Consider the following 21987-nt stretch of genomic DNA (forward strand, 5'->3'; position numbering starts at 1 on the left):
ATGAGATAACCGTATGAGCAAGTTAAATAAATCTAGTTTTTATTTTGAAATAATTATGCCATTTTTAACTTAGAAATTTTGCTTAAAGTTTTGCATTTAAGCAGTTTCTCAAAAACTACCAGCCCAAAATGGTTTCTTACGTCACACATGTCTTTGGCATCATGAGATGACCTCATGTAACAAGTTACACAACTCCAGCTTACATTTTTACAAAGTTATGCCTATTTTTCAACTTAGAAATTTTGTGACAGTTGTGCATGTAATTCTCACGACTTACTTGAACAAATGTTTTCAGATTCTCCACACTTGATTTTTTTATACCGACAGTAAATAAAATTTGTATTGTATTGTATTGTATTGGCATTCATGTGGCAAGTTTCGTAACGGTACGGTACGGAACACAGGAAATGAAAGCAACAATCACGTTTTTCTGTTCTCACGACACCTACAATAATGGCGGATATCGGACACGGACTGGGGAGGTTGGCCGGAAAAGTAGCCCTTATCACTGGTAATGATACATTTTCTGTACATGATCACACATTTATATAAGCTTTAGTAAGCCGTAAGTGGTATCATATTTGCATGACACTTCGAAGATGTAATGAAAATCCACTTCAAATTTACGTAGGTGTAAAGACACTTTAAGGTAGCAGGTAGTCCAAATAATTGTACTCGAGAGTTGAATATCGTTATATTATTTTGACTTGTCGATATCCGCCTCCGAGTACAAACCAGAAAAGGTAAAGAATGTGGTAGCACTGTCCTCTTCTTTGCGTAAGTAACACCCAATGGAATCCGTTGGGCGGGAATTATGTTATAATAATGCAACGGATAAAAAAAAGAAATACATACATAGAAAGCCTGTAAGTTTTCCTTTTCAATGATGTATATATTACCAAGATTTCTTGAGAAAAATTCAAACTATGACAGTTAAAAAAATGCCGAGGTTTAACACGAGTGTACTACATATTGGAAAATGGCCGATCACCGGTAAACACATACTACACGAAGCGTTTTCATTGGTCACGCCTCCGACCGCCATTACATGAAGACGATTGAAACGTTAGAGGTTTAAATTTTTTACAACAGAAATGCTTGATAAATATGTGCTGTTCTTATGTTTTGTATTTACTATTTATGATTTAAAACAACAGGTAAGCAGTTAGGGCTAAAGAAAAATCGTGACTACTGATAAATCGTAATTTCAATTGACCACAGTTTCCACCACAGTTTTGATTGTTTCTGGTTGAGACCTCTAGGTAGACAACGTAAAATATCAAAATGTAAAATCGGTCTGCCCGAGGTCTCATTATTTAGACTAAGGTAGCAGGGTACACTTTCGAATTTTGGCCCCCGTCAATATTTGTTATAAAGAGAACATCATGATTTTGGATGTCTGTAAATTAAGGTGAGAGATAATGATTATTAATTCTTTAGAAAATTTATACAGCCGATACATGTAAAATTCTGATGTCAATCAGAAAACTAACTGCTGGTAGCTTTGTATGATCAATGAGACTCCATTTCGCGGAAAAATTCAATTCACGGAAGGGATCTGTGCTTGTTGATTGATACTCAGGAACATTTTCGTTTTTTTTCCGAAAAAACGAGCTGGATGGGCCCCCATTCCGTTTATGTCCTGACGTTCAGTAAGGACTACTAAATTAAGAAATGCAATAAAATTGGACAGTGTTCTTGCAGCGGGATCATTGTAGACTGTTCAAAAGGTGCAAAATTGATGATTTTGGCACGCTATTTTTCATGGATGATGTAAACCTTTCGCTTTGATAACTTTCTTTATTCTTGTATGAGAATCCTGATCTTGCCATTAATTAAAAGCACAAAACATGCACGCAATTTATAAAATAGCCACCCAAATTTTGCTCATAGGGGAAGTGCAATATTGCGACTCGCTACATGTAAGACCATCCGTGCCCAAAATTTTCGCATCTAAGTGTACCTTGCTACCTAAATAAATTTGCTATTTGTTCTGGAAAGAAGTCCTTAATAAATAGATCCTAATTTTTCGAGCATTTGCGCGTAAATCGGGGGCCAAATGGGCATTATTTCACTCGTGGAATGACTTTTACATAAAATAGGACACTTTTCGTGCTAATATTCACATGTTTTCGAGTTGTTTACTTGAAAACGAAAGTAGGGTGTTTATTCTGCGGACCGCTTTCTGAAATGCAGCAATATGAGGGTACCTGACTTCAGTTGACTTGCATTTCACTGCATACTATTCAACACCTCTTTTTCTTTTCGTTTTCTTGAAGCAAAAATATGGATATCTTGCGGAAAATAGGTCTGCGACGGAGTGAAAATCTAGAAACTGTAACAAAATTGTTCTGAAGTAGCTGAATTTTATATGAAATAAAGAACAATTTCTTTTATTGGTATATAGCCTTCTGTATCCGAATTTTTTTCTCCAGTGTAGAATTTGATTAAACTCTTGATTTTCATAATTTTGGAATATACTTATGCAAAAATAACACTCTCTTGATCATGTTGATTAGGCAAAAAGGATAGGAAAATCAAATTTTAAAAATACTTCCACTGAAAATCTTACGTGTATTAAGAACTCAGTGAACTCAAGTAAGTGTAAATGATCAATTGTTATAGTTTTGAACAAATCCAGTAGTTGACCAAAATCTGATTGACCACCTTTAAGGTCATTGTAACTAAATATAGAAAAATCATTTTCAATCAATAATTTAGAATGAGTAGCTTTCAAAAAGACTGTATCAGTTGCACTAAAGGACTTAATTTTGTAGGCAGAGAATGCTTCTTCAATGGTGAAAGCGTTATCCTGTTACGTGGGGGCTACCAGATCACTGAAAATCATGTTTTTTTTTCTATTTCCGGGCTCTAAAGTCACCATATATATTAGCTACAGCTTTCAGGCTTTACAGGATGACTAAGCACCACTTCAGGAGGATCACTGTTTGTTCTAGGATCAGTAGGTCAAAGGTCAAGGCCATGGCCTGGAGACTGAAAATGGTTCACAGGCTCCCAGGTCATAAAGTATAAATTAAGTATAAAGATAAGGCTTTCAAACTTCACACAATGATTGAGTAGCACAAGAGGAATATCCCTATTGATTTTGGAGTTAGTGGCTTAAAGGTCAAGGTCATTGGGACCTGATTAAATTTCTGGTAATATTTTTGTTTCTGATGTATATTAGATCTAGCATTCAAACTTTAATTCACGACTTAGCACCACTTGAAGAGGGTCACTTTTGTTTTTAGGTTCTAGAAGGGTGAAGGTCAGGATCACAGTGACCAGGAGACTGAAAATGGTTTCCAGACTGTTTATCATTATCATAAGTATATAGTAGCTCTTGCTTTCAAACTTGTCAATATGAATGAGTGCCTTTAGAGGAAGATTCCTATCGATTTTAGGGTCAGCGACCGAAAGGTCAAAGTGAGAGGGATCTGACTTAATTTCTGGTAATTTTTTGTTTCTGGGGCTCTGAAGTCAGAAAATATGTCTTATTATTCCTCATCCACATCCTTCACTCTCTCTGACACCCATTTCCCTTACACAACTTCAAATTAATTGTTATTATTAATGTCTATTTTATTCTGCCCTGTCCTGTATTGCTTGCAAATGGGATACAATTGGGCGTACGTTGTCCTGTTAGGCAGAGCTTTCATTCAGTATTGGTACCTCAGTAAAATTACTTTTACTAGGAAATAAAATGAACAAGACTAATGCAATTAAAATCTTCCAATAATTTTTATTTCAGGTGCCAGCTCAGGTATTGGTGCTGGAACAGCCAAGATGTTTTCAAAACTTGGTGCTAAGTTGGCTCTCTCTGGGAGGAATGAGGACAACTTAAAGAAAACTGGTGATGTATGTGAGAAACTTGGAGGAAATAAGGTATGGGCATTTGAGACCATTTTATTTTATATAAAAATCCATTTTCACTTAATTGGCAGTATCTCTTACTTAAATGGTTGTGATATGGCATGTGTGTTAGTCATTTACACAGGATTTAGTTCAGACTTGCAGTCTGCATTTTCTGAAAAATGTGTGCAGGCTATAAATGGCAAGGTTTTCAAGAAACAAGTTACCTAGAGAGGAATTGGGAACATGCTGTATACTACCAACTTCTTTTATTGAATATATGCTAAATTCTGTTTCCTGTTTTACTTCTGCACATGGTACTTTATATATTTGTCTTGTATGATTGTTTTATTTAACTTACTGTCAGGTTTTGTGTATCCAAGGTGACGTTACTATTGAAGAAGATGTAAAAAGAATTGTTGAAGAGACAGTCACACATTATGGACAACTTGATATCCTGGTATACTTTTATTTTGTTTCGTTAAGCTAATGAATATATGTTTTATTGTAAATTATACCTCTATCAAACTAATGTAGGGATGGGAGCTATAAATCACTTTGCCCCCCCCCCCCCCACACACACCCACACACCATCATCCTGTCATTCACAAGCTGTTTTCATTGACTATCTCTGGAACAAATATAGATATCATTTTGAAACTTGAACAGGTTTTAAGGATAGAGTTATTTTAAGTATAAATGAAATAAACATAGTTTGCCAAAGGAATGATATGCATGTTACAACTATTGTATTATATTTGTCAGATGTTTGCATTGACAACTATATTAAGTCAAAATTGCACAGAAAAACAAGTTTATTAAATCATTATTACCTCCCTTTGCCTGTCTTGCTAGATAGATTAGAAATAAGAGAATTCAGATCGTTTTAAAACTTTGTTTTAGTTCAGTTTGTTAAAATATATACAATTATCTATCAAAACCATATCTAAAACTAAAACTTATATTAAAATCAAAAGAAATAGTCAATGTTTTAACAACTTTTGTATTAAAAGAGAGGGGGGTGGTGAGGTAATTACAAAATTCCTTGAAAAATAGAAACCTGCGTAAGTAATAGGGATCTAACTGTATGTAATGGGTCTTTTTGTTCCTGAATTAGATCTCAGGAAATGTGAAAACAGAAAAATGTTGAAAAATGTTGATAAATAGGAGTGACCACCATTAAAACTGTGGATGCCAAAACTAGTCCTGATCTGGTAAAATTTTAAATGGCTTCAGTGTGATATTAAGATTAATTGGTGGTTTTCTTTTATCAGTAAAAGACATATTTTAGTCAAAACAGATACAGACAGAATGTCTTTTTACTAATATGTTAGATTTTGTTTCAATAGGTGAACAGTGCAGGAATTCTCACATTGGAAACCATAGAAACAACATCCTTAGAACAATATGATAAATTGATGAATACCAATGTCAGGTGATTTGAGAGGTGATCTTCTAGCATGTAACTGATTCTTATTTCTTATCCTCTTCCAAGAGTTTGATTTAAAAAAACATTCAAGACATACACACATTTTGGGTTAAAAACTTGTTATCAACCAGCTCTCAGTGAGCATGTACATGTGCATGTAAGTATGAGCCATTCTTGCTTCAGACTACCAGTCTGTACCTGGTTCAGTTTGTTCTTTTGTAGAGACAGATATTTTCACTATGCACATCTTTAGCTTGACTGAAATTTTTAAGATATTAAAACTTGTCCAAATGTTGCCCATTTTTAACTTTTAGTTGAAGTTCTTTATGTCAGCAGGTGTCTCAAAAACTACTGGGCCAACTGCTTTCAATGTTCACACATAACTTTAGCATCATGAGTTGACCACACAAGGCAAGTTACATATCTCCAGCCTTTATTATGTTTCCCACCACACAGTGGTGTGGGAGACATAATTGATTTACTCCAGTCTGTCTGTCTGTGTGTGTGTCTGTCACAAAGCTTGTCCGCACTCTAAGTCGAACATTTCTCATCCAATTTTCACCAAACTTGAACAAAATGTGTTTGACAATAAGACCTCAGGCAGGTTCGATAACTAGCCAAATCGGTCTAGGCGTCTTGGAGTTATGGCCCTTGAATTACCAAAAATCGGTCTTTTTACTCTTGTCCGCACTCTAATTCGAATATTTCTCATCCAATATTCACCGAACTTAAACAAAACGTGTTTGACCATGAGACCTCGGCCAAGTTCGATAACTAGCCAAATCGGTCCAGGCATTTTGGAGTTACGGCCCTTGAATTATCGAAAAATTGGCCTTTTTACTCATGTCCGCACTCTTAATCGAACATTTCTCATCCGATCTTCACCAAACTTGAACAAATGTGTTTGACCATGAGACCTCGGCCAAGTTCGATAACTAGCCAAATCGGTCCAGGCATTTTTGAGTTACGGCCCTTGAATTATTGAAAAATTGGCCTTTTTACTCTTTTCTGCACTCTTAGTCAAACATTTCTCATCCGATCTTCACCAAACTTGAACAAAATGTGTTTGACCATGAGACCTCGGCCAAGTTCGATAACTAGCCAAATCGGTCCAGGCATTTTTGAGTTACGGCCCTTGAATTATGAAAAATTGCCTTTTTACTCTTGTCCGCACTCTAATCGAATATTTCTCATCCGATCATTCACCAAACTTGAAACAAAAGTGTTTGACCATGAGACCTCGGCCAAGTTCGATAACTAGCCAAATCGGTCCAGGCATTTTGAGTTACGGCCCTTGAATTATCGAAAAATTGGCCTTTTTACTCATGTCGCACTCTTAATCGAAACATTTCTCATCCGATCTTCACCAAACTTGAACAAAATGTGTTTGACCATGAGACCTCGGCCAAGTTTGATAACTAGCCAAATCGGTCCAGGCATTTTAGAGTTATGGCCCTTGAATTACTGAAAAAATCCGTCTGTTTACTCTTGTCCGCTCTCTAAGTCGAACATTTCTTATCCGATCTTCACCAAACTTGAACAAAATGTGTTTGGCCATAAGACCTTACCCAAGTTCGATAACTAGCCAAATCCGCCCAGGCACTTTTCATTTATGGCCCTTGAATTACTGATTGGATCCAATCATCCAGACCATCTAATTGGATCCACTCCTCTAAAACATCTAGAGAAACTAACATTTTTCATCATCTAAGGGGCAGTTGTGGGAGACATTCGCTTTCCTCAAAAGCATCTCTAGTTTTATAAAAATTATGCCCCCTTTTAACATAAGTTTAAGCATGTTTCTCAGGAACTGTTTTACCAAATGTTTTAAAATTCTCTACCCATCTTTTGCATCATGATATTACCTCATGTGGCAAGTTTCCCAACTCTTGCTTACAATTTGACAAAATTATATCTCTTTTTTCAAACTTTATTCAAAACATTTGTATGCAAACTAGTATTTGATGGAAGGGCTTCAAATAGTTAAGCATACTGTCTTGGCACAGCTCTTATGCCCCCTCATCCTGTCAGGAAGGAGTATATTGAAGGAGTATATTCATTATTGATATACTCATGTTGATAAAGTGATTAGTAGACCATTGCTTTGTATCACTTGCTGAAGAAAATATAAACCTGCAACTGTCAAAACTTTGTGGGATAATAGAATGTGGACAATGGACCATTCCTTTCTTTCTGGTCATCATGTCAAAAGTTTAAAAAAAAGTAAGTCAGGAATAACTTTGAAATGGTTACTGATCAGTCAATAGAGAACATTTGCAGCTATAGCTGTAAAAAGTTTCATAAGGTGAATTTCTGTGTTCAGTAGCTGGATGGTGTTCAAAGGTTAAGGTCACAATGACTTTGAGACTGAAAATAGCTTCAACCACCGAACTTCAAAGGATGAATGACTCCCTGTAGTCAGTACAAGACCTAAAATATTTTCTTTAAGAGTTGGCAGCTTATTGTCACAGTGATCTTGAAAATGAAATATTTTTTTTTGTCAATTACTGGATAACATTTGATTTATAGCCAAAGATCAAGATCACATTTATCTTGAATCTGGTGCAAATTTTGTGCCACTGTTTATGTTATAGGAGAGTATGGTAATGCTGAAACATATTTTTGTACCTCTGCATAGTGAATTGTTTGCAACATATCATTTCCATTGCATTTCAGGGCTTTGTACCACATAACTATGTTAGCTGTTCCACATCTGATAAACACTAAGGGGAATATAGTAAATGTGTCCAGTGTCAATGGAATAAGATCAGTAAGTACATATATTATAGCATGAATATTTAAAGAATAAGGAGGGCTGTTTTACTTGGCCCAGTTTCTGCCTTATTTCGTGTTGCTTTAAGGTTAGTTGTATAGTACCATTCACAAATATGCTGTGTCTTCTTAACAACTACCTCTTTCATCATCAAACTTCACGTAAGTCTTGGTCCTGGTAAAGGGCAGACATTTGTTTGTTTCTGGTAGTAATCCTGAAGGTCAAGGTCACTCGATTAGGATATAAAAGCAGAGTTCACAAGGAATTTCAGAGAGCACAAACTTGCATGCATACATTCAGACAAATTTCAGGCATAAGTCATAAAAATTATAGTGAAATTATCCTGTTGTGGAAATCACCCAAGATGATCTGGACTGAACTAAATTTTTGGGGCAGGATAGTCAGGACTCTGCCTCCTCCAATTTTAAAACTTTATATTTTGCCACAATTTTTATGTGTTTTACATAAATTATTAATTCAGTTTCAACAGTAAAAAGTATGTTCTAAGTTGAAATGCATTTTCCAAAAATTTACTAGAAATAATTACAACATTTAAAACTATTTGAATATGTAACAAAGGAAATACAAACATCCCTGTTTGCATTTGATATTTAATCATTCATGAATATGAAATGCATGTGCTTTATTTTTTGTTTAAATAAAACTGAGTGAATCCCCAACTCATTACTTGACAAAAATGAGCGGTGTTGAGGTCAGTGAATGGCATTTAAGGTTACTGATGATATATCGAGTCGAGAAATGGTAAGATCTGGACTGTTCCATTTCTTGTATCCAATAAATGGCTGGATGCTTTAAAACAAAACATCATTCCAGTGTTGACTGATAAAGAATTGCTTGGGATAACTTTCCCATCCATCCCTAAAAACAGTTTTTGTCAGCTCTTTTTATCATTTCTCTTTTAAAGTTTATAAAGTAGTTTTGAATATTATGGAGAATGCTGTTCTTCAGACAACTCCTGTTCATTTATTTCTAAAGCATGTATTGGTCCTCTGAAGCCGAGTAGTTAAGGTAACTGTATAAATTGTCCCTCAGTGTTGTGAGTTTGAAACTTGTAAAATCTGTTCCTTTCATGTGAGGAAGTCATTAAGTCTAGATCACAGAATGTCAGCAACAGCTTTTGCATAATATATACAAAAATGCATAAAACTTTAGTAAAAATTTCCTGATGAAATTTATTGAGTTAGACTTTTTCCTGTAGTTCTCTTTGTTCCAGCAAATATGGTTATGAAAATAACTAAATGTAAATGTAATTTTGTTTGAAAAGTTTGAAGGATTCAGTATTTAAAATGAACAAGATTAAAATAGATATTGTTTTATCTCTTAAACATTTTCTTTGTTGTTTTTTTTCAACTTTGATTGAAAACAATGCTTTGTCAAATTAATTTCTGTTGATTTACTTCCTTTCTGAGAATATTGCAACAGCTATTTTCAAAAGACATTTTGTTTTTGTGTTACAGTTTCCAAACATGTTGACCTACTGTATGTCTAAAAGCGCAGTTGACCAGTTCACAAGATGTTGTGCTCTAGGTAACTTCCTTTCACCTCTGTTATAATGCAAGAAATACATAAAAATGATTTAATTTACCTTGTAAAATGTGATATTTATTCCCCCCTTCGAAGAAGGAGGGGTATATTGTTTTGCAGATGTCAGTCAATCAGTATGTAGACCAATCCGTTTCCGGATGATAACTCAAGAACGCTTGGGCTTAGGATCATGAAAGTTGATAGGGTGGTTGGTCATAACCAGCTGATGACCCCTATTGATTTTAAGGTCAGTACATCAAAGGTCAAGGTCACAGTGACCAGTAAGTCAAAGGTCAAGGTCAAAGTGACCCAGAACATTTAAACCTTTTCAGGACGATAACTTGAGAACACTTGGGCTTAGGATCACGAAACTTAATAGGGAGGTTGATCATGAGCAGCAGATGACAGGTCAGTAGGTCAAAGGTTAAGGTCACATTGACCCAGAATAGTAGAACTTGTGTACATTGACCAGATAATTTCTGTTTCTTGTGAAATTACTGAATGCATCAAGGGGCCGTTTCGTCTTCTACGAGCTCTTGTTTACTTTCATTTTCATGTCTCCCGTCTTAATATATGATATTGTTTACCTGGTACAAATATAGATTTCTTATATGGAAATGCTTCATGAATAACTGAAGCAACATCACTCCTCTGAAGTCCCAGTTTATCATGACCAGCAGATGACTCCTATTGATTTTGAGGTCAAAGGTCAAGGTCACTTTGACGAAGAACAGTAGAACTTTCGTGCACAGTGACCAAATAATTTCTGTTCCTTGTGCAATTACTGAATGCATCAAGGGGGGCATTTCGTGTTCTGCGAGCACTTGTTCTAAATGTAGGTCTGTCCATTACAAAGCTGACATGAACTACAGTGCTGTATTACATTTCATGATACTTCTTCTCTGTCTAATCTATCAAGATCACTTTCTTACAGAAAAATTATACATTTTTAGTTTCATCAGTTTACATTACCTTACAAGAAATGTTGGCATCAAAATCTTGCATGAGACTTAAGACATTGGTCATCTTTGTAATGGACATTATTTGACATTTTTTGTTTTGTGCAAATTTATTTTGTTGATTTCTATTTGTATAAATTCTTCAACTTTCTGTGTTGTAGGAGTTCCTTTTGAGAAGCTGAACCTGCATGAAAGTTGACATTGCTGGGGAACACACTGACATACTTTACCTGACATTTTGTCTTGGGGCACATCTTGATATATTGTACTTGACATTAAAAGTCTTGCGACACACTTTTATATACTGTACTTGTTTGGAAGTTGACATTGTTTGGGCACACCTTGACATACTTTACTTGACATTTTGTCTTTGGGCACACCTTGACATACTTTACTTGACATTTTGTCTTTGGGCACACCTTGAATACTTTACTTGACATTTTGTCTTTGGGCACACCTTGACATACTTTACTTGACATTTTGTCTTTGGGCACACCTTGAATACTTCACTTGACATTTTGTCTTTGGGCACACTTTAATGTACTTTACTTGACATTTTGTCTTTGAGCACACCTTGACACAACTTTACTTGACATAGAGTCTTGGGGCACATTTTGATATACTGTACTTGCATAAAAGTTGACATTGTTGGGGCACATCTTGCTATACTTTTACTTGACATTGTGTCTTGGGGCACACCTTGTTTGTACTTGCATGAAAGTTGACACTGTTGGGCCAAACCTTGACATACTTTACTCGATATTGTACTTGCATGAAAGTTTGACATCTTGCCTTTAGGCACACCTTGACATACTTTACATTGAATCTTGAGGCATATTTTGATATACTGTACTTGCATGAAAGTTGACATTGTTGGGGCACACCTTGACATACTTTACTTGACATTGAGTCTTAGGGCACATTTTGATAAACTGTACTTGTGTGAAAGTGGACATTGTTTAGGCACACATTGACATACTTTACTTGACATTGAGTCTTGGGGCACACCTTGATAAACTGTACTTGTGTGAAAGTGGACGTTGTTGGGGCACACATTGACATACTGAACTGACATTTAGTCTTCAATTACACCTTGATATATTGTACTTGCATGAAAGTTGACATTGTTGGGGCACACCTTGACATACTTTACTTGACATTGTGTCTTGGGGCACACCATGATATATTGTACTTGCATGAAAGTTGACATTGTTGGGGCACACCTTGACATTGTGTCTTGGGGCACTCCTTGATATATTGTACTTGCATGAAAGTTAGTCATCATATCTTTGGGCACACCTCTTGATTAGATGTGCTTACACAAGAGATGACATTGTGTCTTTGGGCGCACTACTTGCATGAAAGCTTTACATTGCATCTTGAGACACACCTTGATATACAGTATTTGCATGAAAGTTAGACATGTGTCTTTGGGTACACATTGATTTACTGTGTCTTCATGACTTACTGTGTCTTCAGGCACACATTGTTACTTGCATGAAAGTTTGACATTGTATCTTGGGACACACTTTCTTACGTTATATTAGCATGAATTTTTTTTACTGTTCTAGATCTAGCACCAAAACAAGTAAGAGTCAACAGTGTAAAGTAAGTATCAAGAAAAAATTTAATCTTTCTATATCAGGAATATCCGGTGTTGCTTTTACACAAAGTTTAGAACTGGCTGAAACTGGCTGTGTGTTTCTAAATTTGGAAACTTTTGCCTTCTAAACAGATTTTGAGTGATCTTCAACAGAATTTCTGCTGAGAAACACAGTGTGAGCAATTACCTCACAAGTTTGAAAATATACAAATTATTCATCTTAAATAAGTTGCAGTAAATTTATGGTAAACAAAATGTCTGAAATACAAATTTAATAATAAGGTGTAAATGGTCGTTTTGATACCATGGAAAGGAGGTTTGAACTCTTCAGAATACATGACATTGTTATTTGCTGTTTTCAGCCCTGGAGCAGTTGTCACAGAAATACACAGACGTGCAGGATTGGATGAGGAAACTTATCAAAAGGTATAAAGTTCAATGAACCTGATGTAAGACTTTTTTTGGGCACCATACGCCACTTTTCATGGAATTACACACTAGTGTATCATTAAAGGTTCCATGTGCACCATCTTATGAATACATCTGCCGATGTTTCTAAATTGATTTTGTAGCATATGTAAGAGTTCTGCTCAACCTGGGGCTAGCGGGCGTGGACGGTAGCATGCATTTCCACTACCGTCCATGAACAGGGTCAATCAAACCGAGCCTGCAACATTTTCGCTTTTGTCATATTGAGCAACCTGTGGAGTTTCCACTTTTTCTATTTTTGTAGAGTTAAGTCAACTGAAGACTTGTTGCATGCTTGAAGTAAAGTCTGCAACACAGTACTTCTTGGTGGATTAGTAGTGTTGAAAATACGTGCTGGGGAGATCAGAACTACCGTAAACATTCCTAATATATTACGCTTGCGTGAACATTATGCACCCCCAATCTTGTATCAAAATCTTGGGGGAAAAACGCCTACATTGGAATATAACATGCATCGAAAATCTGTCTAGGAATTTTTTTACGATTGGACATTTACATCTCGCTTAACAATGACTGCGTGAAAATGACGCTGCTTAACCAGTTATGGACATATCAAAAATGTCATCAGTATTATAAGAAACTCAAATTGCCAACACCATCACAGCAAGCTTTATACGTGCGAACAAATATTTTATAATTATGGGCACATCATTGGAGAAAATCAGTTAATTTGCATGTCAAAAATATGCATAAAAGTTTGTGTTGCATGTATCATGAAAAATATTTTAACTTGAAAGTCATTAAATATTAGGGGTATGTTATATAAGATGTGAATTTGCACACCAGGTGTTCTCTATGGGATTTCACACCACCAGTCCAGAGTTATGGTCCTTGACTGTGTGAAAATACACAAAGTGCTTAAAAGTTTGTGGTGCATACATGTATCTTAAAACGTATTTGGCCTAGAATCATGAAATCATCTACAGTGACCACATATCTTGTACAATGTACACTAGTCTTTATTTGAACTGCATTTTCGTTTTCAGTATTTGGAGCATACAAAAATTACCTACCCATTAGGACGTCCAGGCCAGGTAGAGGAAGTAGCTGCAATGATTGCATTCCTTGCTTCAGAAAATGCCTCATTTATAACTGGAGCACAGATTCCCATAGATGGAGGCAGACATGTAGCGTGTCCAAGATGAGACATAAGGGTTTAAGTATGGTGCTTGAAAAATCCGGGATAAACAGAGAAGATGAGCAGAACATGAAAAATACATAAATCAGAAGTAATGTGTAGCCTGCACAGCTCTCATGTTCATGTAACTGTATTCATAACATAGTGAACCATACCTGTTAATAATAAACAGTAAAATTTAGTGCCTTGTAATGGAATTTAACAGTATGAGAGAAAAGAATTGGATTTAATTTCCGACTAAAACTCTGCAGTGTATGAGATAACTCTGCAGTGTATGAGATATGAATATGATATCTTGGAAGAAATACTTCATATGTATAGGATAAGTTGTGGTGAAATAGTTACCATCTGGATAGAAAAAACATTGGTTTTTTGTCGAGCCTGCTTGCGGAAGCGAGGACATAGTTGTCCAAATGGCTGTTCGGTGTATGTCTGTGCGTCTGTCCAGATTTGTTTGTCCGGACCATAACTTTGACATGCATGGAGCAATCTTGTTTATATTTGGCATGAATGTTAATCTCAGTGAGACCGAGTGTCATGCGCAAACCCCAGGTTCCTATCTCAAAGGTCAAGGTCACACTTCAGGTCAAAGGTCAGATTCAAAAATGACTGTCCGGAGCATTTCTTCTTCATGCATGGAGGAATTTTGATGTAACTTGGCACAATTGTTCATCATCATGAGACGGAGTGTCATGTGCAAGAACCAGGTCCCTAGGTCTAAGGTCAAGGTCACACTTAGAGGTCAAAGGATACAAGAATGACAACTTTGTCCGGAGCATTTCTTCTTCATGCATGGAGGGATTTTGATGTAACTTGGCACAAATGTTCACCACCATGAGACGGAGTGTCTTGCGCAAGAACCAGGTCCCTAGGTCTAAGGTCAAGGTCACACTTAGAGGTCAAAAGTCAGATACAAGAATGACTTTGTCTGGAGCATTTCTTTTTGATGCATACAGGGATTTTGATGTAACTTGGCACAACTGTCATCATCATGAGACAGAGTGTCATGCGCAAGATCCTAGAATTACTTCCCTTTGTTGTAACTATAAATAGCTTATATTCGTAACTTTTTTATTACTGGTTGTAGGGAAAAATCAAGACCACTTTTCTGTAGTACAGCTTGCATGTTACATCCAATTTTGAGGTGTATTTTGACCTATCTCTACTGGTGAGGATTTTTGTGTGGACTTAATTTTTTTTTTTCTTTTTTAAGATTTACATCCCTTTGTTGTTACTTTAAATAACTTATATTGTAACTTTTTGCAATCTCTTTTTTATTTGGCATAAATGTTTGCCTCAATGAGACAAGTGTGATGTGCAACTCCCAGTCCTTTTGACAGCTGGCGGGCTCGACATGTTGCCTGTGGGTATCTAGTTTAAATATATAGTCAAATACTAATAAAATGCACAATTTTCATATGACAACATGATGTATGTAAACAGTCTTAACTGGTTGGTACTTCAAGTGAGGAAAATGCCAAATGTGTGAGGCATGGGCAGGCACCTGGTTAGAACCAATGTCCTTCTGTAAGTCAGCTGGATGGCTTCCTTACCTGAAAGAATGCTAAATCACAAGCACAGTTTTGCATCCACATTCTGTTAGGGGAAAGTGATTTGATGTCACTGACCGCAACGACTAAAGTGGGGGAGGGGGCTGTGTGAAATGCAATTTCCTGTCTGTAAAAATATAATATTAAGTTTTTTAATTTCAATTTTTTTTTAAAAAACTAACATGTAGGGAGAGCATTGGTCTACAGATCACGGGGTCTAGAGTTCGATCCCCGGGCGAGGCATATGTTCTTGATGATTTGATAAAAGACATTGTGTCTGAAATCATTCGTCGTCTACCTCTGATAATTCATGTGGGGAAGTTGGCAGTTACTTGCGACAAACTAAATGTGTTTGTATATTCATTCTTCTGAAAACAAATCATGAACCTGTCTTACATCTGATGATTTATGGTTTAATAATGCAGAAATAATGAATAGATTGCCGCAGAAACGCTTCAAAACAATGTTGCCTTAAAATGACGTCATTAACCATTAACGTCATGACGTTACGTGTCAGTTACCGCGCAAAATTAATAGCTTTTATCTTGAAAGTATGTTATTCTGTGCATTTTCTTTATTTTAACTATCTTCAAATAACCATTATTTGCTGAAATATTTTTTGAGTCTTTTGCTCTGAATAATAATCAATATTTTGCTTCTTTTATGTAGTTATATTGAAATGTTGTGCGGAATGTAAGAAAATGGATGATGGTAACCAATGTTATTTGGAATATAGTTGGGTGAAAGGTTACTTGTTACGGCCATTTTCAAATAAAAAATCTAGCAGTTTGATTTGTAATACCTATTTTTCAGGTTCCGTTGATAATTTGTTACTTATAATACTTATAATACTAAAACTAAGATCTAAAATTGTTCAAATTTAAGTAGAAAATTGTGGTTTCTTGAATTGAATTGATGTTACCATGGAAACGAAGCCCGTGACCTATGTTTCTAAATGTAAAATTCAAAAACGTTGACACTGGTCTATTTAAGAAACACAGCTTCGGCTTTTTATTTTCATTTCAACAATATCCATGAGAATAATAGCAGCATGCTGAACGATTTTTCCACGAAAAATGCCAGACGAGGGGTACTGCTGTAAGTATTCTAAGCTGTGAAATTTGTTTGAATAAATGCAAATAACACGAAAATATAACTTGCATTAGAAATGATATGTTTTAAAGCTACATTAACCAGAAAGATAATCTTATTCAATATTTTTTATAAGAAATTACGGCAAAAAAGCAAGATATAAGCTATTTTAAACATCTCTGTTGCCATGGTTACTTTAAACTTTAAGAAAAATAGGGTATCATGTAAAGTGCTTGGTATTTTGCTTATAATATTTCCCAAATATTCCATGTTGGTCATTAAGAGAATGGCACTGAAGCCGTCGAAACCCCCTATTTTTATACATAGTTGTTTAAAAATGAGAGAAAATGCGTTACCACGGAAACACGAGCCCTGCGACATATACATTTTAAGCTTATATTAGAAAGCTAACGTGCATACTAGTAAAATTATCAATTATGCAGACTTCTACGGATATCAATGAAACTAAAATACACTGAAAAGTGTTAAATATCCGTATTTTCCTTCTTCTTTCAATATGGAATACCATTGAAGGGTCATGTTCTTCAAACCTGGATAAAAACTGAACTTGAAGAGACAGAGACAAACGAAATTGAGATTGTAGCAGTTAAAACTTCATATTACACAAAATACAAGAATATGCTGCGGTTCAACTAATTTGAATTTACCCTTGTAACAAGGTAACCTACCTCCTTAATAACAAAAGTCGAAAAAAACAGCCTTTTTGTCATTCATCATTTGCATAAAGTAGACAAGTTCCCAAATGTGACAAATGAATTCTGAAACTGGTATCAGCATATTGCCTCAAAAAGACCCAACTACAAACATGGCTTTAAAGGCGTACGCTAGAATTCCCTGTATACGAGATGGGCGAAAATTTTCCCATTTTCAAGGACAGATAGCTCTTTTTCAATACCAGTGACCTATGATTTTTATTGCATATTTTTCTTTCTTAGATGATTGTCCTTCAATATCCAAAGTTTGAAGAAATTCTATTACTGGGAAAAATTTTGCCCCGAATTCTAGTGTATGCCTTTAAAGCTTCAGTTTTGGCAAAATAAGGCAAAATTGTTTCAAGCTCTAGGAAAGGCCTACAGCTGCGCATTCATGTCTCTGATGATTTTTAAGTTTTATGAACTGATTGGTCACAACACAGAATCATGAACTGTTATCTCATTTAACTTTATCCCAGCGCCATATGGTACCATCATCACATACAGCTAGCAGTGTGTCCCCGTCTGCGGAGAAGCATGTCTGCCTGACAGCAGAGTAACATTTGTTGTGTGTCAGCACTGAACATCTACAAAAACAGAGGAATAAATATATAGATTTATCACGGGTGGTAAATGCGCAATCCAATTCCCGCTGGGAATACGCTTAAAATGGGTTGCGCAACGTCCGGTGCTGGTGTTGCGCGTAATAAAAAGACGAAATTGGGGTATGTGAAGTTATGATTTTGCTTAGTATGAGACAAGAATAAAATTTCTCGAAGAAAGCAAAATGCGATTCGACACAAATATGATAATAAATCATATGTGTAAAATATCTGGTTTGTAATTTATAATTCGGCTCTAATATCACAAAAACTCGAAGCTTGTAAAAAGTATGAAATCAACAAAAATGGAAGTTTCTGACCTCATATGCCTAATCTGAGGACATCTGATGCTTTTTATGATAACTCAAATGTTATAACGTAACGAATATCAAAATTATTTGCTTCAAATCCTGCTTATGGGGACATAATTGACAAAAAATCATCGGGAATGGGGTTGCGCACCGGGAATGGAGTTGCTCGTATACATCATTAAGTATATAATGTATACGCGCAACTCCATTCCCGGGGCGCATCCCCATTCCCGATTACTTTTTTGCCAATCTTTTTCCCAAAAGCAACATTTCATTCAAGTGTATGTAATATTCATGACTGTTTTACACATGTTTGATCATTAGAAACGTCACATTTCCAGAAATATGGCACAAGAGTTAGAAAATTTGCATTTTTCATGATTCCATGCTTTTTTGACAGTTCTAGCCAGCAGAGTTTTCGTGATAACAGAGCTGATTCTTAAATTAATAAGTTGGTATTTCACATATATGATCTTTATTCACTTTTTTGTCGAATAGCATTTTGTTTTTTTTCGAAAACACGCGTAAATGTGTCATTATTTACAAAAACAAAAACCCACCTACCTCGATTTGTATATATTGATGCGCAACACCAGCACCGGAAGTCGCGCAACCCATTTTTAGCGTATTCCCAGTGGGAATTGGATTGCGCGTTTACCACCCGTGTTTATGACAAAATTGATTAGAATATAAATCAATGAAATAAGATGGTCAGCTTAATGCTTGTATGATCCGACCAACTAGTGCTATAGTGGTGTTTTCTACACTGACCATTAAAAACAATGTAACAATCTGTCCCTTGTCAACACTTATATTTATATTTTTTGTAGAAAATGTATTTACATATAAAAAATTATGAAAATATTCTCTAGTCTAAATGTCAGAATATAGCTTAACTGACCATCTCTGAAAAAATACTGTTGCTTATGTCTAAATGAAGAAGTCATCACAACTGTGTCTGTAATTTCGCTTAGGCATTGAAAGTTTTATCAGTGGTTGGTGGTGGGGGGGGGGAAGGAAGCTTCTATTCTGTCACTGAAACCTGACACAGTTTCAGTGACATTTTCTTCAATTTCTCATTTTTAAAGGTTGATATCTGTGCACCATCTACTCTTGATTCTCTGCTAGGAGTAGTGGATGTGTATTCTTATAGCAGTAACTATACAGGAAAAACTATCGCTTAGGAAGAAAATATGTTATGATTAACTTGGTGCATACAGCTTACTAAATGAAAACTTACTTGGCTAGTACAGGATCCTCAACATCTATGTCCCAGACAAATATTCTACCAACTTGGTTTCCCAGTGCCATTGTCTGTAAAACAAATAGACTTGAAAATCATTCATTCTTTATTGCTTGTGTAACTTTTTCCTACTGATTTTAAGATAGATAATGCAGCATCTACTGACCATGAGCAATCATCATATGAATGACAGCTGCTGTAGACTTCCAAAAGCTGATATCATTCTCAAGGTCACTGTGACCTTGACCTTTGATCCATTAAACAGTAAGATCAGTTTTGACGAGACAATCAAAGTCTGAAATTTATTAGAGCCTATTTATTTGTTTCAATATTGTATTTCAGTTATGTAACTGCCATCAGTTTTCCTAACCAGTGTTTCTGAAGTTTGTACCAGTACGGAATTCTCTGCAAGTAACTTGAAAACTTCCCTGGCATGTTGATTTTTGGTTGTACAGTACACCAACACAGTATATATTATGTGGTGTAAAATGAGGCTATGAATTTTAGTTTCACATTACATTTACATGTAAATAAAACATACGGGTATGGAATCAAAACATTTATACCAGCTGTAATCACAGAAATACAGCAAAACCAAGTGTTCAGATGTCATCAGTTGCCTCTTACAGTCATGAGATGGCAAGTCAGTTTATGCACAAGTTGTCCCAGAAGCATATAGGACTTCAAGAATCAAAGGTTGAGGGCAAACAACTCAAAATCTCAAGAGAACATTCTTCTCCTTACCAAACAAAGGAACAAGCTACCTCTTGGTATACAAAGTTTTGAGCTCTTCCTGGTGCACGGGCTGGGCATGCTGGTTACATCGTTAATTTTTAATAGGGTACCTTATAATCATAGAATCAATGGAAACATCAACAGACCATATGCTTATTTCTCTTAAAGACACTGTAACTTTGATTCAGTATTGTCGGATTAATTTCAAATTCAAAATCAATGTGACTGGTGAAATGATTTTCAGCTATGGCTTTCTAACCACGTCTCTTATTTTCCGATTATAAAACTGTTCTACCATTTATAATACTCGCGATTATATACAGTTAACACCAACCTGAGATTTACACGCCTATTGCACTGAAGTGCTGCATTAGCATACAAAATCATTTTAAAATTCTTTTATCGATTTTTCCTTCGGTTTATCACTGATGCCAGTGGAATGTTAAAATTGCAAAAGTTGTTAGCTCTTTACAGACATGCAAAAGTACATTATTTTGATACAGAATATTATAACTGAATTATATAGACTGACTCAATTTCGAAGCCGAAGTAGTTGACAGTGTTATGCACTCTTGCATGATGATAAATAAGTGTTCAAATTTTCAAAGCCACGTGTCAAACACTTTTGACAAAACATGGACTTCTACGAAAATTGTACCAATTTCCAAGTCCAAAAAGGGCCATATTATTCAACAAATATAGCTGACAGAGACTGTTAAAATAAACAAGTGATAAAAATTTCAAAGCCATAATATTATGTCAGTTTAAACAAAATATGAACTGGTACAAAAAACTTAACCAGGATTTGTAAGTTAAAAGGGGGCATAATTCAGCCAAAATCCTTGACTGAGTTATGTACTCTTACCTAAAATTGGTACACAAGTGTTGAAAGTTTCAAAGCTTTGCCTCAAAAGGTTTTGTCAAAATTTGGACTGGTACAAAAACCTTAACCAAGGTGTGATGCCGAAGCCATATTGAGTAGGATAGCTCTACTTATTGTTCGAATATTCGAACTAAACAAGAGGGTCATGATGACCCTGGACCGCTCACCTGAGTAATATGAGCTACATGTTTCAAAGATCAAACTGATGGTAAAATATTAAGAAAGTCAGTAGGTCACATTCATGGTCAATGATATTCAGTTTTATGATTGGTATGCAGGACTGTGTATGTCATCAAAATTTCAAGGCTGTATCTTAAAAAACAAGAAAGTAGGTCAGTAGGTCAAGTGACATCATATTACTTGGTTTCATCAGGTAATTGTTATTAAACAGTCTTGGAAATAGGACCAAATGATTTTTTAAAGTATTTTTTCCTATATAATTCACATAGTAACTAAGTTACCCCAAGGTGGAGCTTCTTTTAACCCCAGGGGCATAATTTGAACAATTTTGGTAGAGGACGACTAGACAATGCATCATACCAAATATCAAAAGCATAGGTTGTATGGTTTCAGACAAGAAGATTTTTAAAGTTTTTTTCCTATATGTCTATATAAAACTTTGGACCCCAAGGGCAGGACCTCTTTTCACCCCAGGGGTACAATTTTAACAATTTTTGTTGAGAACCATAAGACAATGCTACAAACCAAATATCAAAGGTCTAAGTGTTGTGGTTTCAGACAAGAAGATTTTTAAACTTTTTTTCATATATAAGTCTATGTAAAACTTGAGACCCCCAGGGTGGGGTCATTAGTGTTTTTCCCAGGACCAGAATGGGGCGTGGTGCTGCTAGGGCATAAGGGCACTTTTCCGCGGTTCACTATGCAAAAGGGGCATTTTATCAGTCATTTTAGATCATTGAACTTTGATGAACAAAAAGTAACAACAATGTCTTAAACACACAATTTAATTCACTCTTACAAAAAGAACATTATTTCATATAGTACACATAAGACCTATCAAATAAAGCATGTCTATTAATACTATTGGTTGACTTTCCTAACTTAGGCCT

General features: G+C 35.6%; 2 protein-coding genes across 2 annotated transcripts in view; one reads left to right on the top strand and one right to left on the bottom strand.

Annotated features, from left to right (window-relative positions):
• The first annotated feature begins 355 nt into the window (after window positions 1-355).
• On the top strand, window positions 356-16127 carry LOC123550925 (3-oxoacyl-[acyl-carrier-protein] reductase FabG-like). Its single transcript, XM_045339427.2, has 9 exons — window positions 356-511; window positions 3752-3885; window positions 4220-4312; window positions 5202-5287; window positions 7958-8051; window positions 9533-9602; window positions 12130-12166; window positions 12524-12587; window positions 13637-16127. Exons 1-9 carry the CDS (start codon window positions 454-456, stop codon window positions 13793-13795), a joined length of 795 nt encoding a protein of 264 aa, XP_045195362.2. The 5' UTR covers window positions 356-453; the 3' UTR covers window positions 13796-16127.
• Window positions 16128-16321: 194 nt separating this feature from the next.
• The window catches only part of LOC123550927 (polycomb protein EED-like), a 40399-nt gene continuing 34733 nt past the window's right edge, over window positions 16322-21987 (bottom strand). The window contains exons 11-12 of the mRNA XM_045339431.2: window positions 19297-19370; window positions 16322-17730 (exon numbers count right to left, since the gene is read on the bottom strand). Of these exons, the coding sequence (XP_045195366.2) occupies window positions 17604-17730; window positions 19297-19370 (201 nt within the window). The 3' untranslated portion in view covers window positions 16322-17603. The remainder of the gene's footprint in view (window positions 17731-19296; window positions 19371-21987) is intronic.

Source organism: Mercenaria mercenaria, chromosome 4 (assembly GCF_021730395.1).
Source record: "Mercenaria mercenaria strain notata chromosome 4, MADL_Memer_1, whole genome shotgun sequence".
Classification (NCBI taxonomy): domain Eukaryota; kingdom Metazoa; phylum Mollusca; class Bivalvia; order Venerida; family Veneridae; genus Mercenaria; species Mercenaria mercenaria.